This window comes from Polistes canadensis, unplaced genomic scaffold (assembly GCF_001313835.1).
Source record: "Polistes canadensis isolate GaletaPanama2010 unplaced genomic scaffold, ASM131383v1 scaffold_49, whole genome shotgun sequence".
NCBI classification, from domain to species: domain Eukaryota; kingdom Metazoa; phylum Arthropoda; class Insecta; order Hymenoptera; family Vespidae; genus Polistes; species Polistes canadensis.
The window spans coordinates 553,666-572,044 of NW_014569596.1; the positions used below are offsets into that span (position 1 = coordinate 553,666).

The following is an 18,379-nucleotide window of genomic DNA, read 5'->3' on the forward strand; positions in this document are numbered from 1 at the left end:
TTTTATGTCTTATTCTTCTTGATCATTGTTTTCCTTCTTTTTATTATTATTCATCATATCACGTAATCGCTATTAACAAGATTCTATAATATTATACATTTATTTGTCTTATATAATATATCTAGATATATATATATATATATGTGTGTGTGTATAATATATATCTTCGACGTACAGAATAATATAACTTCTCAGTCAAATCGACAGTACCCTGTGACAAGTAGTAGTAGTAATAGTAATAATAATAATAATAATAGTAGTAGTAGTATTAAGCGATTGATTTTAAACTAAATACTAATTTCAGATTGAATATCCTGGATAACAGCGACAAAATCCGTGGATCTCGCGCTCTGGTTTGAATTTTTTTCATCTTTAATGCATCTCGTTCGCGGTCATCTAAATTCGTTCTAAAACGAAATATAATCTATTCGAGATATCTGTTATATATATATAATATTTCGTTTAATTCGTTCTCGATTTGATACGTCGATCACAATTGCGTGAAATTAACGTGGTACATTTGTCGATTATTATTTGGTTTTTTTTTTCTCTCACCTCCCCCCCCCCTCCTCTTTTTATTTATTTTTCTTCGCTTTGTCCTTTTTTTTCTTTTTTGTTAAATTTTTTTTCCTCGTTAAGTTTTACTTTTAAATATGTAATAACAATGAAGAGAAAGAATAAGGCGGAATCATCGGATCTCGAAATTTTTACTAACGAACATTCGTTTCCACCGTCTCGAATTCTCGGCAAATTTTTTTTTACCGGATAACAAATGGATGGGGACAATTTTTCTTTTAACTTTGTCCTTAAGTTTTCTTATTATTTCTGTTAGTCGCGTCGTATCTTTTCGAAAACAATGATAAGAAAGATTTACCTATTTTTCAAGACTCTTTTTTGTTTATAAGTAGTTTTTTTTTTCTTTGTTTCTTTTTCTTTTTTTCTTTTCTTCCATTATTATTTCTCCCCCAATTTTATTTCGCAAGATAGCAAAGTGGCTTGAAACTTTTTTTGAGGATACTACGAAACTGGTAATTATTTTTCTTCTTCTTCTTCTTCTGCTTCTTCTTATTTTTTCATTTCTTTTTTGTTTTTTTTTTTTTGTTTTACCATATCAATAATCACAGCTGTCCTAACAATAATCAATAATATAGCACGTGTGCCAATATACGTATGTAAATATGTAAGGTATAATAATTTCGCCGATTTGAAAACAACATTTCCCCTTCTTTTTTCTTCCTTCTTTCTCGTAATCCCCGTTCCCCGTAACAACTTTTATCACTTCTCTCTTCAACTAACGAAACCGTATTAACTTTTTTACATATTTTTTTCTTTTTTCATGTGATTATTTTTTTTTTCTTTTCGTTCTTAACTACGTTAAATAATGTTCTATAGCGAATTCTCGGCGATCGCAATATTTTTTTTTTTTTTTTTTTTTTTTCTTCTTTTCGTTCTTTTACGAGATAATAATTTATTCGGTTCATTTGAAGAGATCTAAAAAAATGCGCGCTCGCCCCGACGATCAAAAATTTGATACCCGGAAAATTTATCGTTCCTCATTCTTCTATTTATTTAAATTTCTCTCTCACTCTCACTCTCTCTCTCTCTCTCTCTCTCTCTCTCTCTCTCTCTCTTTCTCTCTCTCTTGCTCTCTGTTTTTTATTTTCATTTCGTTAATAATATTACATACTCTACATTTTTTAATCGATCCTTTAATATAATTTAACAGTTTTTTTTTTTTTTTCTTCTTTTATTAATATTTGAACCTCTTTATTAATATTTAAAAGATAACTTGTGATTGGTTGTCGCGTCAATGCCAATGGCCAAAATGTACAATACGATTAAAGTTAATATCGTCTTTTAACATTGTCTTCTCAACAACGCCAGCCTATTGAAGACTATCCGAAGAAACAATATGGATTATTTATAATTATTGTTTTATTTTGCAATTATATCCTATGGAGAGTATTCGATAATAATCGCTCGATCGACATCCGAATTCTTTTGATTCCTCGCTAAACGCGCTTCTTCGACGATCGTGCTTCTTCTTTTCCTTCTTCTTCTTCTTCTTTTTTGGAATTTGTTGTTGTCAAAATTCCTTCCCCTAATGCTCGAGAGATCGTTTCTTTTCGTACAAGAAGGACTAATAATTAATAATTGTCCTTCATTTCGGCTAGTAAATTATTTTTTCTCTTTTCTTTTCTTTTTTTTTCTTTTTTTTTTTTTGTACACCTCTCTCGCAAGTAACAGCACTCGACTTTGGAAATATTTGAAGATTCTTTTTTTTTTCCTTTTTATTTCTTTTTTTTTTTTTTTAAATCGTTTTAGATCAATAATCGTTGAAATATTTATTTTCATTTATCTCTTTCTTTTTTTATTCTTCCTTTATCATTATTATTATTATTATTATTATTATTTTTTACCGTTAGACAATCCTTCCCTCGTTTATTCTTTTCTTTTTTTTGTTAGATTTTTCTTTTTATATTTTTTTCTTGTTCGTTTATTCGTTTGTTTATTTATTTATTCTTCTGTTCTAACGAATGTCAAAACAAAAGAAACGTTCGCGGGAGCGAAAGCGGAAGGAAGAAGAATATTTCGCGACCAAAGAAAGTATACGGCAATTCCAAAGTTAAAACCGAAATTCTATTTAGAATACTCGAGATTATCGTCAACATTGTGAACGTTCATCACTTGCTAAGGCAATTCCGCTCTCTCAACGTTACATTATACGGACACACGAAACGAAGCCTTCCTTCGAGTTTCTTTGAATCTACTACGAGGTGAATTTTTGTTTGAACAATAATACCTAAACCATATCGCGTCGTTTCGTTTTACGAACGAGTTATTTTCTCGCTCCCCTCCACCCCAACCCCTCGTCCCGCTTACCACCACATCCGCGAAAACATTTTTCTCATTTCCTTATCATTATTTATTTATTTATTTATTTATTTATTTAATTTTCTTATTTCCCCCGTTTCTCCTTGACTCTTTAGTCACATATTGACCAAAGGAGAAAATTTTCGTCTCGTAGTCGACAGAAATTCGAAGCAATGATTCGCGAAGGAAATATGGAAAGGGAAGAGAGAATCTCTTGTGCAAAGGAAGAGTCTTCTTCTAACATGGAACGAGTGCACATACTTTTCTTTTTCTCTCTCTCTATCTCTCTATCTCTCTCTTTCTCTTTCTCTTTTTCTTTTTTCTTTATTTCTTTCCCTTTTTTATTTCTTTACAACGAGAGAGATAGAGAAGTGGAACGCTTGATTCCCTCGAGAAAAAAGTGTTCGTTTTTCTTCCCGGAAAAAAGAAAAGGCAGGAAGAGATAAGGAATAGTGGGAAAAAAGATGAGAAACTCGGATCCATATATCTTTTGAACGGGGATGCGTTCGAACGTTCGTAGAATAATTCGAAATTCATTTTTGCGCGCGATTTTAAAAAAGTTCATCTAAGCTAGCTCGAAAATTACGAATTCATCGCTTCGTTTCGAATTATTCAAAACGTCGAATCATCATCTATTTAATATTTATTAATATATATATATTTATGTTTGTATATATGTATGTATGTATGTATGTATGTATGTATGTATGTATGTACTACGTGTACGACGAGCCGTTCGCATCTTTAAGGACTTGTTTCGGATCGCGAGCCGGATAAAGGTAAAAAGGGACAAAGAGAAAAAAAGCGATTAAGAGGGAAGGATAAAAAGGTTAAAAAGATTTATACTCGCACGCGAACCCGCATTTAACGCGTTTTCTTCGAAAAATACGTGCTTAGCGATAGTGTCTGAGTCTCTTGTGTCTGTATAAATGTATACGTGTAGTTATGTGTGGTTCTCTGTGTGTGTGTGTATGTGTATCTCTGTATATTTATATATATGTATGTATCTTTTCGCTCTTAGATGTTAAACAAGTGTATACATGTCCGTGAGTAATGTCCGTCTATGAGTGCATAAATGCGGGCGAATATGAGAGTGTGTAGATAGAAGGGAAAGAAAGAACGTCGCTTAAAACTAAATTATCGCGCTAAATTGCTATTCCCGTTTATATTTTTTATACCCCCTTCATACTCTCTCTCTCTCTCTCTTTCTCTCTTTTTTTTCTCTCTCTCTCTCTCTTTCTATTTTTTCTCGTTCTCTCTCACATACATTCTTTTTCTCTCTTTCTCTCTCTTTCTTTCTTCAAAAGCTTTACACTGAATGTCCCCTTACAGTCTAACAAAGAACAGTATTTATATTTGCGTTAGTGCACGCCACTTAAATCGTAGTATAAATCCCCCGTTTATTAAGTTGTCATCGATTTTACTTACTAGTGATACGGATAATAAAATTCACTGGCATATTATTTGAATCACCTTGGCAGTTCATTGTGTGTATTCTGAGAGTATAACGTGTGCGCTTTGCCTTTTGTTTTTTTTTTTTCTTTTTTTTTTCCTTTTTTTTTTTTTTTCTTTATATTACCAGTTTTTGACACAACGAAGGAGCGATTTTTTGTTTGTTTGTTTGTCGGTTTTTTTCCTTTTTTCATTTTTCTCTTTTTTTTTCTTTCTTCGTTTCTCTATCTTACCATTCGCTTGTGTGCATCGTCTGTCTCTAATGTTCTCTCTGTATTATTATGTGTATAGTATAATTTGTGCGCGTATGCGTGTTGCGTATTCGTGTATGTATGTATGTATATGTGCGCGCATGCAATAGATGAGTTTAAGTTAAGTCTGTGTTAGTATGTCCGTCCGTTTCCGTCCCATGTGTGTTACTTGTTTGTCATATATGTATATTTTTACGTGTGCGAGTTTTTGGTTTGAATAATTTGTCCTTCCTATATTTACAACGGAAGCCAATGGCCAAGATCATTCGATCCTTCCCTCAAGAAAAGAGTCCTCGATCTATAGCCGCTCCTGTGAATTTTTGACATTTTCTTTTTTGTTCCTTTATTCCCCCGAACTTCTCGCGCCTCCTCCCTAACCCCTTTTTTCCTTTTCTTCTCTTTTTCTTTTTCTCTCGATCATCGACGTACCCCATCGAATTTCATTATTTTAATCTGCATAAATGTTAATATTTTCGTTTGCTCATGTGTGCGTATGTTTTATCTTTTTTTTATTACGCGTAGATATTACACGTCTACCTCGGGTAACAGTCTAATTCAATTTAATTCGAATTATTGTAGATATTTATCAATCCTTTTGAAAAGGTTAAAGAAGTATCAAAACTATATATTAAACTTAATGAAGAGAACTAATTTTGTGTAATATTTAACGTAAAGTAACAGTAGTACCGAAGGAAAAAAAGAAAACAAAGATAACATACGTAGAAACATAGTTAAGCTTTTCAAGATATGAAATAAAACTGTGATATAAAACACTAAAGAAGAAATATCGACTGTTACCGAGGAATGTGAGCTCGCTTTGTGAATGTTGTATGTGTGTATGTGTGTGTGTTTGTTCGTGTTCGCTGAGATATCCGTCGTCCCTCGTTTACCCACTCACGATCTTACCACCCTCTGCGAGCATCGCGTAGCCACGTACATACGTTGACATGCTGCTTCGATAAGGTGTCCTCGTTTTCATATATTTTTTCCCCTAGCTCCTTTTTCTTTCTCTTCCCTTCTTAAAAAAGAACGTTACGTTTACGTGACATAAGTCAACATGGTAAGTAGTTCCTTCCTATATTGTAACTTCTCGTTCAACTTCTGCTTTTGAATGACGCGAAGCGTAGTCGAGTGCTTCGAATTCGTCAATGACGAAGAAGAAGGATCTAGCGATGAACGTGGGGAATACGGAAGGACGAAAGGAACATTTTCGGTTTTCATCCTTCTCGATATCATCCCTCTTCCCCCCAATTTTCTTCTTCCTTCTTTTTTTCCTTTCGATCATCCTCATCCGCTCCTCCCCGTCGTGTTTTGTCGCTCTCGCGATCGATCGAACGCATTCCAGTACGGATCTTCGACGATCAACTACTGGCAGTTGCCTGGCTTTTCTGAATCACGTGACGATGATGTGCGGCGCCGATAATAGGACGGTGATGGTAGCGATGATGGTGAACAGAGTAAAAATGATTAGGCACATCCTGTCGATCACCATCGCCGCGAACTTCCAGTCGTTCGTCACCTTCGTGTTTTCCTCGTCGCTCCTTAATTGATCCGTTATCACCTACCCAAAAGTAAATACATTTTTAATATTATTTATATTATCATTCAATATCCTAAAATAAATTGAACAAAAGAAAAACATTTTCAAAATTTAATTCTCTATTATTTATGTTTTAATATAAATTGTCTCTGCGAGATTAGTATATATTACTTTATATATAAATACGTCTGTATATTTAACACGTTCACTTTTGAATTTGCTACTGATTATACAAACATATTAAAGGAATAAGTAATAGAGTCACCTGATGACGAGAGATACAAAATACGAGCCCCATTGTGAACGTGTTAACAAATCTCCACATAATATACATATACTTGTCTTATTCTTCTTCTCATCATATTTTAAAATAAATGATTGTTTGTAAAGTTGAGGGTAGGATAAAAACAAAAGAAATGAATTGAATCGATTACCTTGATCTCTTTGAGGATCAGTATGAGCTCGTAACGCGCACAGAAACAGGCGTTCTGAAATATTGTCTCGACCTGTGGCGCCGCCGTGTCTGGGGGATGCTGATGATGATGCGGCGTGTGGCCAAGTTGATGGCCGGGATAGGAAGAATGAGCCAACGGCGTCGAATGTTGATGATGCGGCGTGGGAGTCGCGTGACTGTGATGATGATGTGGCGTCGTGTGTATGTGACTATGTCCGTGGCCCATCGTGTGATGGTGTGGACCCGGCGTACTGTACACGTTGTTCAATAGATTGTTGTGAGACGCCAGCGCGTTGTCATCCAGGTCCAGGACATTTGCTAACAGTGATTTGCTACTTCTTTGATGCAATTCCAGATCACCGTACGATTTGCTCGGACCTAGTAAAGTCCCAACCGACAATTACGATTCAATGAATACATAAAATAAAAAGTTCCGACGCATTTCCAAACAGTTAAATTATTCAATTGAAGTTTCGTTCATTACCAGTGACCGGAGATGGTTTTTGAGATTTCGATGCATCTTTTTCCTCTTTATCGGCAGGTCGTGACATTCGAAGTAAGCATGGTAACCAATATAGGAAAAGGATCCTGACCTAAGAACAAAAGTTATAATATGATTAATCGAAATCTCAGACGATCGTTTATTATTTAACGTTACAACAACGGATCATAGGTAATCAAGAGAAATTACCCATTCGGACATCTCGTGTGTGTCGGAGTTTCGATGATGGTAATTCAAAATGAGGATCGTACTGACGACACTGCTGGCGACCATAAACATGATGCAATTGAAATACGTTCCTGAAATATCGATAGATGATAATCATATTGTACGTTAATGAATTATTTTATAATATTATTGATTTGACATTTGGACGAGCGAAAAGTAAAAAAAAGGAAAAAATAAGGAACAATGGAAGAAGGATTGAGAAAAATAAAGCGAAGGAGATACTTTTCGTACTTACCTAAGAGCGGAACGGCATCTGACGTAGCTGGCATTGTTTCGGCCACCATATTAAGGAACACAGTGAGAGACAAAAGAATCGTTACTCCTGGAAATAAAAAATAATCCCATTGAAGAGTTGTGTAATCGTCTGAATTTCAATGACACAACCAAAAAGTAATGTCTTCAAGGAAAGTATCTTTCGAGATTTCTCAAAAGTTAGCAGATGTTACCGACTTGTCCTTCGACCGTATCTCATTCCCAATTGAGAAATTCATTGAAAGATCAAGCGACTCGTCGCGTCGCGACCATTAAAACTTGCAAAACTTTCCGAAACTCGGACTTGTCCTAAATATTCTCGTCTACTAACATATAAGCTGCTAACCGGACACAGTTTCTACCGTCCAACAAGTAGCCAACGAATCGATACTCTCTCACAGTTCTTTCTTCGATATCATCTTGAAATAAAATATGCAACTTCGGTTACGATACTATATATATATATACATAAAGAGAAAGAAGCTTAAGTCGCTATCATCTTGTCCTTTCTTACTGATCTTTCGGCATATTCAACAAACCACCAATGTTTCTTCTCTTCACCTTTTTCTTTATCTTCTTATCATCCGACAGAAAGAGAATTGAAAAATATTTTGTATTTTAAATATATTGACTCGGGGAAAAAGTTTCTTCGTATTTTCCCTATAGATTTAAGGACCGCATAACTCTGGTAATATTGAACGCAAGATACTTTATCTGTTTCTTGGCAGACCTTCGTAATGCGGAAACGTAAATCATTATTTTGCCATCACCCGCTTGAAAATCGAAAAGCGTGTCGTGATATTTTTAAAAATTCACTAACACTTTTTTGAAGTACTTCCTGTTAGAATTTTTAGCTGGCACACAGATTTAAAATGCAAAATTTCAATGTATTTTACCATCTTTGTAGGTTATAGAAACAACTAGACTGGTCTTTAAAAGCTCGACAAGGTTGAAGATGGGACGATAAGAGGAAAAACTTTAATAAAGGGATCGAGGATATTTTTTGCAAGATTTGTTTGCATAAATCAAGAATTTGGAACGTATTTTCATCGAAATACGGCAGCCTTGTTAGCACACGTTTTACCATCTCTTGATAAAACAATCAACGCGTGAAAAAGTATGTTAAAACGATACACTAATACGTAACCAATGAGATTAAATGATAGAGATGGATAATAAAAACAAGTCATTACCGAGAGATAGTTTTTCGCCGGAATCGGGTGGCAGGGTGAATCCCAATACGGCCATGCTGGCGATTAATACGCATGGCACGATTAGGTTGAAGAAATAGTAAAGCGTACGTCTCCTAATGATAACCACAAAGGTGATGTCTATGTAAGGTTCCGGGCAGCAATTGTAATAAATTTCGTTCCTCTTGCCAGGTACCCCTGTTGAAAAAGAAAAAAAAAAAGAAATAAATGTATTAACATAATAAAATATGCATATGCATGCATAAATATAGAACATAGTATATCATTAAATCATTCTTTCGATACGTATGCACTTTCGAAAAAATAATCTTTGTACGCTGTCGTGTCTCTTTGTAAGAAGGAACTTAAATCTACCGGGAAAACAACTTGTTATATATTTTTTTTTCTCTTATCCCGTATATTACAATAAGCCCGATGGAATGATATCTCTTCATTCGTGTTTCCCACGAGTAGACGCGAAAGAAGTCGAGCTTATGACGTGGGGACGAAAAGAACGGGGTCTTTCTTTCTTTCTTTCTTTTATTTTTAACCGATTTATTCCGCTTGTTGTTGTTGTTGTTGTTCCATCTTTATCCCTTTTACCCCTTAAACTAGACAGACACGGGATTTACTTAAGATGCATTTCTACTGGGGAACATTGTGATCTCGTTCCGAACGCGTACAAGCCACCCCCGTTTTACCTCCCTCGCGTGTAATATATCTACATTCGTGTTGCGAGAAAATAAACTGTTGTGTCGACTCGGCGTACATTGTAAATTTACATTTTTATATTGCAATTTAAGAAGGTACGGATAAAGTGAGAGAAAGATAGAAACAGTAAGAAAGAGAAATAAACAGAGAGAGAGAGAGACGATGGGAGAGAGGAAAGACTCAAAAGCTTCATGGAAATGCTTTTCCCAAGAGAAGCATACGCAATTATTGTTTTCTCTCTTCTTCTACTTCTTCTTCTCCTCTCCTTCTCTTTCTTTTTCCCTATCTTTCTCTTGTTGTCTCCTCTTCGTTTTCCTCTTCTACCACGTATCCGCGAGTATTGTCCGCAAGTTTAACGAGAAATTATCTTCTTTCGAGTTAGCTTGCTATGGCTTTGTTAATTAGACTTTATCCTTTGTTTGCGTTAATTGAGAAGTCGCGACGGTCGACTTCCCAGCAACATGAAATTTGATAAAAGGGACGAATTAAAAGCAATAAGTTTATCGTCCCTAGGTCCATACGGTAGATATTAATATCTTTTGAATTTACCCTGGAATGGAATTTTCTATTATTTCGTTTAATTAGACTTCGACTAATATCTCATCCTCTCCCGAAGTAAAATGGGATTTGTGGATTAAATTTAAAGATAGTTGATAGGAATTATTTCGAGAGAATCTATTAACCGATATTTTTTTTTCTTTCCTTCTTCTTCCTTTTTTTTTTTTCTTTATCTACAAAAGAATAGAATAATAAATATTCAACGCGTCGTCGTGTTCGGCGAAAAAAATTGATGATTAATTTAATATCATCTATCGATAGATCGGGACCGTTCCCCGATCGGTCTCTATTAATTTCGGGCGAGAATTGTTGTCACAAAGAAAATCCATTATCAAGAATCGAATGAAAATTCATTGAAGCAAAGAATGAAAGCCTTTAAATGCGGTGATCCTAAGGATATTTGTCCAATAGCGATATGACGACATACAAAGAAGAGATCGATCATATCGACCTGCAATCAATTCGATGGAACACGCCTCTATGATCCTTTACCGTTGCTGAAGGATTTTAGAATTGGTAATCGCCTAAAGGAATTATTCGCGATGGTGATAAACTATGCTCTCTCCTTCCTATCTCCTTCTCTCTCTCTCTCTCGTTTGCATTGAGAGAGGATAGAATGAGGCAAGGTTTTGATAAGAGCTTGTAAAAACTCACCTAACAGATCCCATTCGCCATTAGTGATGAAACTGCTGATGTCACCACCGGATTCATCTTGCAGTTGCAGGTCCAACTGTTAACAATTTATTATACCAAACGATTAAATATGTATTTATGTATTTCATCTTCTCAAGCTTCACATAGTAACAATAACTTTAAAACATTTTCTTATTTTTATATTTTACTAGCCAGGAAGAGTGAGACTGCAATTGGGATTTATTTTACATCTCATAGCAATTATCCCCTTCACGTTCCGATTTTGAAAATCAATATGGTATTGGGGACACTGGGGCTTGAATGCAATGTATAGTGAATTAATTACTGCATGCGAATCGTTAAATGAAAATAGGCGTTCTAAACGAAAAAGACTGTTTTGCATCTGGTTAGTATTCAACCGATCGAACCCGGCGAAATGAAAACTGCAGCACAATCTGTTCTATAACTTTTCTCCCGCTTATCGTTCGATTCGATGAACCTTTGAGCGTCATCGATCTCTCTCTCTCTCTCTCTCTTTCTGTACATGTGTATGTATATATATATATATCTCTTTATTTTTTTTTTCCTTTTCTTTCTTCTTTTCCCCCGTTTCATCTACGTCCACTTGTACGTTTAACTCGAATGCTTATTTCGTTAAGCCCAAGTGTCGTTATGAAAGAATCGATTTGGATTTATAACGTTTTCCTGTCACTTCAACTAAACGTAGCAAAATATTATACTACAGTTCGGTAATTTTACTTTTTTTTCTTTTCTATTTTATATCCGGAATTGAGTATCAGTAGAGAAAACGATATGATTTTTAACCATTGAAAAGACTTGTGAAATATAAGAGAATATCGAAGTACATGTTATTTTTTTTTTGCCGAATAACATACTATATTCTATTCTACCAAAACTGTTTTATGTTTTCGTAAATGCATGCTACAGATGAAATAACATTAATTAATACAATTAAGATTACCTTAAGAAAAGAATAAACACTCGCGTTAGATTTGATATACGAAATTACATATATATATATATATATATATATATTTGTTTTTCTTATCATTTTATATTAATTTTATTTTTATATCTCTTGCAGTTCACTCAAATCATTCAGTCCTCTTTTTTTAAGTAGTATACGTCGGTAGATACTCAACGGAGTAACACTTCTATTGACGTTTTTTTGCAAGTCTCTCATTTTTTTTCCTCTCGAGAAAGTAGTCTTCCTGGTATAGAATGAAAGAAAGAGAGAGAAAGAAACGTTACGTCCGAGGATGTTGTACGGGGAAAGAAAAAAAGAATAAAAAGGAAAAACAAGTAGAAGTAAAAGTAGAAGAAGAAGAAGAAAAAAAACAGGGGGTGGGGTGGGGTGTAGTCGGGTAAAAAAAATAAAGTAGAAGAAAAAACAGCAGAAAGCATATAAAAGCAAATAGTGTGAGGAGGGAGGGGGTTGGTAAGTACGGAAGTATCGCTGACCTCGTTTCAAAATGTTCCTTACCTGAAAGCCGTCGTAAGTCCAAGAGCCAAATTTCATCTCACAGCGCTGATCGTCAAAGGGGAACCAGGTAATATCTATCTTGCAAGTGCTCTTGAATATACCGGGCGGCACGTATAAGCAGGTGCCATTGTTCTTTACGACGACGTTCGTTGGATAAGTACCGTCGAACCCTTCGTCCGCGCTGCAACGAATTAAGGAGAACGATCAGAGAACGTGCTCTACTCGATGATCCTTCAAAACGATTTATTATCGACTTTGATCGAACGATTTTTTACCCATTAACGCGATTCTTACAAAATCGTCCAATAACTTTTCTCTTCATCTAATAGGTAAGTATAATATTAACTGTTAAAACGAGAATTTTTCTTGTTTGTTTTAGTTTGTTTGTTTGGTTTTTTCTTTTTCTTTTTTTTTTTGTTACTTTCTTCATTCTTCCCCCTCCCCCCCCCCCTTCCCCCTCCACCACGTCCCTTATCTTCCCCGTTTTCTCTCTATTATTTTTCTTCATTATTATTTCTTTTTTCGTTGTTTATTGTTCTCGCTATTAGTTTCTTTTTTTTTTCTTTTTCCTTTCCCCTCCCTCATTTAGTTTCTTCTATCAAAAAGGATCGACTTTGGTCTCGTTGGAAGATGAAACGCAAAGAAGAAAGAAAAAAGTCAAGGGGATGTCCGTTTTCACGTCTGTTTTCCATTAGTATTTCAAAGGACTGGAAAAGCACAGTGCCCGCAAGACCGAAACCAATTTCTAATAGAAAGGATTGGCCTGCTTTCGGACGATTGTGCTTTACGCTTTGCTTCGATGCATCCGAAGATTTCATCCGAGAAAGATGTAATAGCACACAAACGAATAGGAGACATGATACTCTTGGTCGCCTGATCGGGTTTCGTAAGTTCTTACGAAAAAAAAAAAAAAAAAGGATTATTCTTCGTACAATATATTCGAAAACGAAAAAATCACAATTGGATTCTTTAATTCTTATTAAAGATTTGTCGAAATATTTGATTAATTTGAAACACATGGATGTTCTTTGAAACGCATCCTCGACGATATATAGAAATATCTTCTAATCGGATTTCGACGAAAACAATTTCCGTAATAATCTTTGAAGACAACAAAAAAATTCGATATTCAATTAACACAGATTTATTCGCAAAGAAATTTATGATCGGTTATGATAGATATTAAAATATTTTCAAATAAACAATAATATATATATGGATGTAGATTCTAATTTTTGATGAGTTAATTATTATAAAAGGTTATTATGAAATTTTATCTCAGTTCTTTTCTTCGTGAAAAAATGGAACCTCGTTTGAAGCGTAAGTAACATCAACGAATGAGAAAATAACGAACGTCGAGGTGAAAAATTATTTAATTAAATCAACGTTAGAGAGAGAGAGAGAGAGAGAGAGAGAGAGAGAGAGAAAGAAACCACTTGCTCCTCAATGAAGTCTCGTGTTTTTTTAATTCTCTTCAAAAAGCCACCACCACAAGTACTATCTACCTTGGGACTATCCGACAGACTGAGACACCGAGAAATCTTTTCTATAACTCTTCGAGAATCATCGAACAAATATAGAATCGTGATTCGAATCTCGTCCTCGTTACGTGAAAATACATTTCGTTTCTTTCAATAGTCGAACCAGATACGAAAACCACTTCAACTTGAGGATCTATCTGTTATTTAGAAGAAAAAAAAAAGAAAGAGAAGAGATGAAAAGAGAAAGAAAGAAAAGGAAAGGGAGAAAGGAAAATTCCAGGTTTTTTTATTTTCGTCTTAATTTCGATTTGTTTTTAATTTATGTCTTAGAGAATAGTAGGCGTATAAAAAATTCAAATACGATTGCATACAATTTTCGATCATATTCAAACGTTCATATTTTTCCCTTCCCTTTTTCATATATTATTTTTATTATTTTATTATTTCATATTATATTTATTATTTTCTCAATAATTACTAATGTAAAATACTGAATATCAGAAATTTCTCATTGAATGTGTACCATAGCGGGGAACCGGAATACCTAAATGCTTTTACTTCATTTAATTGGGTAAAGTATACGAACCTTAGAAGTACGTAACTCGAATAAATTCCTGGTCGTTTAGCATCATTTCAAAATTGTACAAATGATTGATAGTAATTGGAAAAAATTATAAAACAAATATGTACTCGCGATAACAAAATTTGTTTCAAGTAATTTCCTAGTACTAATTTGTTTGTGATTTTATAAATTACTTTCGCCATTAACTTTTATCAAATAATCAATATAAAATATTATACATTAATGTTTTTTCTATTAATATTGAATTTTTAATTGTCCCTTTTAGTCATTATACGATTCGACGATTTATAATTTTATTAAAATAACATTTTAAAATAAAACGTTATATGATTAAGTTCGACGAGAAACTTACTCCTCGATAGTTTATTAAAAAATATCGAAAACGATCGAACATTTGTAAAAAAAGAAAAAGAAGAAGAAGAAGAAACGATGTCGTCGTCTTAAGAGGTATTTTTGAAATGACGAGAAAATAAACGGCTGAAAGTTGGCCTCTGTTTCCCTCCCTGTAGAGTTTCAAACCCTCTTTCGTGAGAAGAGATGCGAGGCTCGCAGCATGCGAAATATGATTTTGAATGGAATGCATCGGAACGATTCTACGGGGCCACGGATATAAGGCGGGTGAATGGTATACATAATACACTCCCTCGTCCAGGCGACTAAGGATTGGTTGGAACTCAGCCAGTTGGCCACAACCCAATCCGTTATTTCATTCTTTTTGAATCCACCCTCCGAACCCACCTCGCCACACCCACCACCACCACCAACAGCAAAAGCGGAGCCAGCCGCGCTACCCCTAAACGCACGACCGTTTCATCCGACGTTTCACCCATCCTTTTCTACCACTCTTTTTTTTGTCTCTCCCCTCCCCCCTCCCCTCCTCTCCCCCTCACCACTCCATCCCACCTCCACTTCTCTCTCTATCTCTCTCTCTATCTATCTATCTATCTATCTCTCTCTCTCGTTTCTTTTTGCCGCATGCTCAATTTGCAGAAGCGGCGCCGTATGTGACATCGAAAATTAAATTCCTATCGAAGCGTCAACATCCTCACACTCGCAAGCTTTCCCTCGACCATCTTTTTGCTTCGCTTCTTTGTCTTTGTTTTTGTCTCTCTCTTTATGGAATACTTTCTTTTCTCATTTTACACCTACATCCCAGCCCATCCTTCTCGTCGTCGTACTTCCCGACGAAAGGTTTAAAGGTCACTCGTATTTACGCGAATCGAAATCAACCGGATAAATAGGTACGGTTCACCAACCGTTCTTTACTCGTCCCTTCGGTAACCTACCACGATTGCTTTTAGCTTTACTGGAAATTCGAACTGTACTTCTTGATCGAAGAGAGCAGGTACAGAGAGAAATAGAGAAATAGAGAGAGAGAGAGAGAAAAAGAGAGAGCGTGGAGGTAAGAGAAAATCGTTGAAGGCTGAACTCGAATTCGATCTATGATCAAGTTTGTATTTATGAATGTTACTGGTATGAAAATGCCACAGGCGATGCTACTTCCTTATATTCCTTATATGACGTTTCCCTTACCCTCGATTACGATTAAAGGAAATAGAATTTCCCCTTTCAAGATAGTAACTTTCTCGAGTCAATATTAGCTTGGTCATGTCCTTACGAAGCGAATATACGATATATGAAGGGTCACTCTCTCTCTCTCTCTCTCTTCGTGTACACCAACTTTTGACCAACTACCAGTATCTCTATACGCTGCTCTTTTAAACGCGTATTGCGTAATTAATGGCCGTTGGTGAACCGCATACCGATACTTGTCGACAATTTCTAATAACTTTCTTGTTTAGAATGATAAACGAGCTGGTTTCTATGGTACAATAGAGAAGAATTTGATGATCAGTCATTAATGGTTGACTTTCTACTAGTATATTTAACAAATAAAGGACTACATTTTGGTAATTCGATAATCAAAAGTTCAACACGGTAACTTTTCATCCCCCTCTTCACCGGTCACGTCTATTAAACGTATGTTGTAACTTAACGTTAACACGAGTTAACGAACATTTGTTCATTTATGATGGCTCGTATTCGTGTTGTGATGTGTATATTATTAACACGATGAGAGCTTATTTTAATTAATTAATTAATAATGAGTTTGTAACACACACATAGCATCAAGATATCTCATGACTCGTGAATAATATTATATATATATATATATATATGCATATGCATATGTGACTGAACAATACAATGCGATCATTTGAATTAGTTTTGCAAACAATGATGTGAAATTATCGATAAAAATAAAAATGGATTAGAATCATCCTTCGATGACGTGAAAAAGCGAACGAAGGTGGAACAAAAAAAGTGATACAAAGCTCAATGATTGTCAAGCAAGCAATTTTCATTCCATCACGAAGAAGTAGGGGTTCGTTCGTTCGTTCAGTAGACATATTCTCACACGTAAGAGATTTTACAAAGAAAAGAACCCCAAAGAATACGATATATAAGAAAGAAGAGCGATCGACAGCATTACCTACGACCGAAGAGAAACTCGGATATACTTTGAGTGCACTCTAAGTGCAATGTTGCAGCGTCACCTGGTTAGACGAGAGCTAAGGTTTCTTCTTGAGACATTCAATAGGATGACGGTAGGAACATTCACGGTAGCCATGGTACTTGCGTCATTGACCTTACTATTTTTCTTATAAAATCGACAGGATGAGGATCATCCTTGAAACTATGGATAACATTTCGACTTGTCCTTTTACAGTGGTCGCGCGTAAGCTAAAAAGCTTTTGGCTTTTTCGATAACCTCCGGCAAGAATTTAGTATTCAACGAGACTCCCTATAAACGAACCGAACTGAACTGAATGATACGAGCAAAAAAAAATAAAATATAAGAGGAAAAATGGAGAAAAATTGTAAAGAGAAAAAGAAGAAAATAATCGTAAATTCGTTTTATCAAAATTATTTGATCTCCGTTTATAACATGTGTATTTTAAAATATCAAATAATAATAATAACTATATAAAACTCAGTGTTGCGATCTAAAAATGCAAAAGGTTGGTTCAATTTAACAAACTTTTGGGAAAATCCAATGTTTTTGACGAATTCATGAGCGATCATTGTCACGCGATCTAACTTCCAACTAATTCTACCTTTCGCACGTTTGAAGGAAACCTATTTCAGGCTGTGGAACTTTCTTGTAACCATTTTACGCTTCTCTCCATACTCTCCACTCCTATAGGTAATTGTAACTACATGTTACTACGTTATTGCACGACATTTGGCAACAGAAACCCGAGCAAGAGAAAGAAAGATAAAATGATTGTCGTATACTCGTCGAATAATTCGCGAAGATGTTTCTAAGATTATAGCAACACTAACCGAGATTTTCTTGACGTTTAAAATGAAAAATTACTTTAATAACGTTCAATAATAATAATAATAATAATATTCCTATTCAAAAGCTTACCTAATATTCTCATTTTCAATCTTTTACAAACTTTTAAATTGTCTACATTAAAAGATAAAATATGACAACGTTTAGTGAATATATATTAACTGATAATCTGACAAAAGTATATAAAAACCCATAAAAAGAAATACAAACTTTTAACAATTATTTCTTATTAATCCAAGAAAATTAATCACTATATTAAAATAATCAGAATTATTGTTTTCAAATGTATATTTATTTAATCACACATGGTAACTATTGTATTTAGATAAAATCAAATAAAACAAAGAGAGAAAGGTTAGAACAATGGTGGTAAAGGGCAAGATGGATTCTATCTGGTCGATTGTATCCACGATACCGTTCGATAATGTTCATACCCGTGAGGCTCGAAAACCACTTAATCTTCGTCGAGAATAGAAGAGAAAGACAGTGTCCTAGGGAGAGACAGAGAAATACCTTGCATATACCAAATGAAACAAAGAGAGAGAGAGCGAGAGAGAAAGAGATGAAGGATGCGAGAGTGGGCATGCATTCGAAATTGCATACTAGCGAATTGCACTTTCCGGCAGGAGCTGCCGGTACATTGTTCACCACGTTGCAAACGATCTATTCTCTCAATACCTAATTATTAGAAAGTCGGGCGACCCGTGTGTTCGTTCAATCTAATTTAGGTTCCAATAACCTATGAGTGTGACAACTGAGATCGGTTATCCGAAACGTTTTTCCGAAAAGATATATATATATA

At 34.9% G+C, this 18,379-nt stretch overlaps 1 protein-coding gene across 3 annotated transcripts in view; it reads right to left on the minus strand.

Annotated features, from left to right (window-relative positions):
- Positions 1-4,415: 4,415 nt before the first annotated feature.
- The window catches only part of LOC106785374 (neuronal acetylcholine receptor subunit alpha-7-like), a 134,105-nt gene continuing 120,141 nt past the window's right edge, over positions 4,416-18,379 (minus strand). For all 3 annotated transcript variants that reach the window (XM_014745766.1, XM_014745767.1, XM_014745768.1), the window contains 8 exons: positions 12,150-12,330; positions 10,667-10,742; positions 8,747-8,941; positions 7,537-7,623; positions 7,263-7,372; positions 7,056-7,164; positions 6,552-6,949; positions 4,416-6,138 (listed from right to left, as the gene is read on the minus strand). In XM_014745766.1, coding sequence (XP_014601252.1) covers positions 5,971-6,138; positions 6,552-6,949; positions 7,056-7,164; positions 7,263-7,372; positions 7,537-7,623; positions 8,747-8,941; positions 10,667-10,742; positions 12,150-12,330 — 1,324 coding nt within the window. In that variant the 3' untranslated portion in view covers positions 4,416-5,970. The remainder of the gene's footprint in view (positions 6,139-6,551; positions 6,950-7,055; positions 7,165-7,262; positions 7,373-7,536; positions 7,624-8,746; positions 8,942-10,666; positions 10,743-12,149; positions 12,331-18,379) is intronic.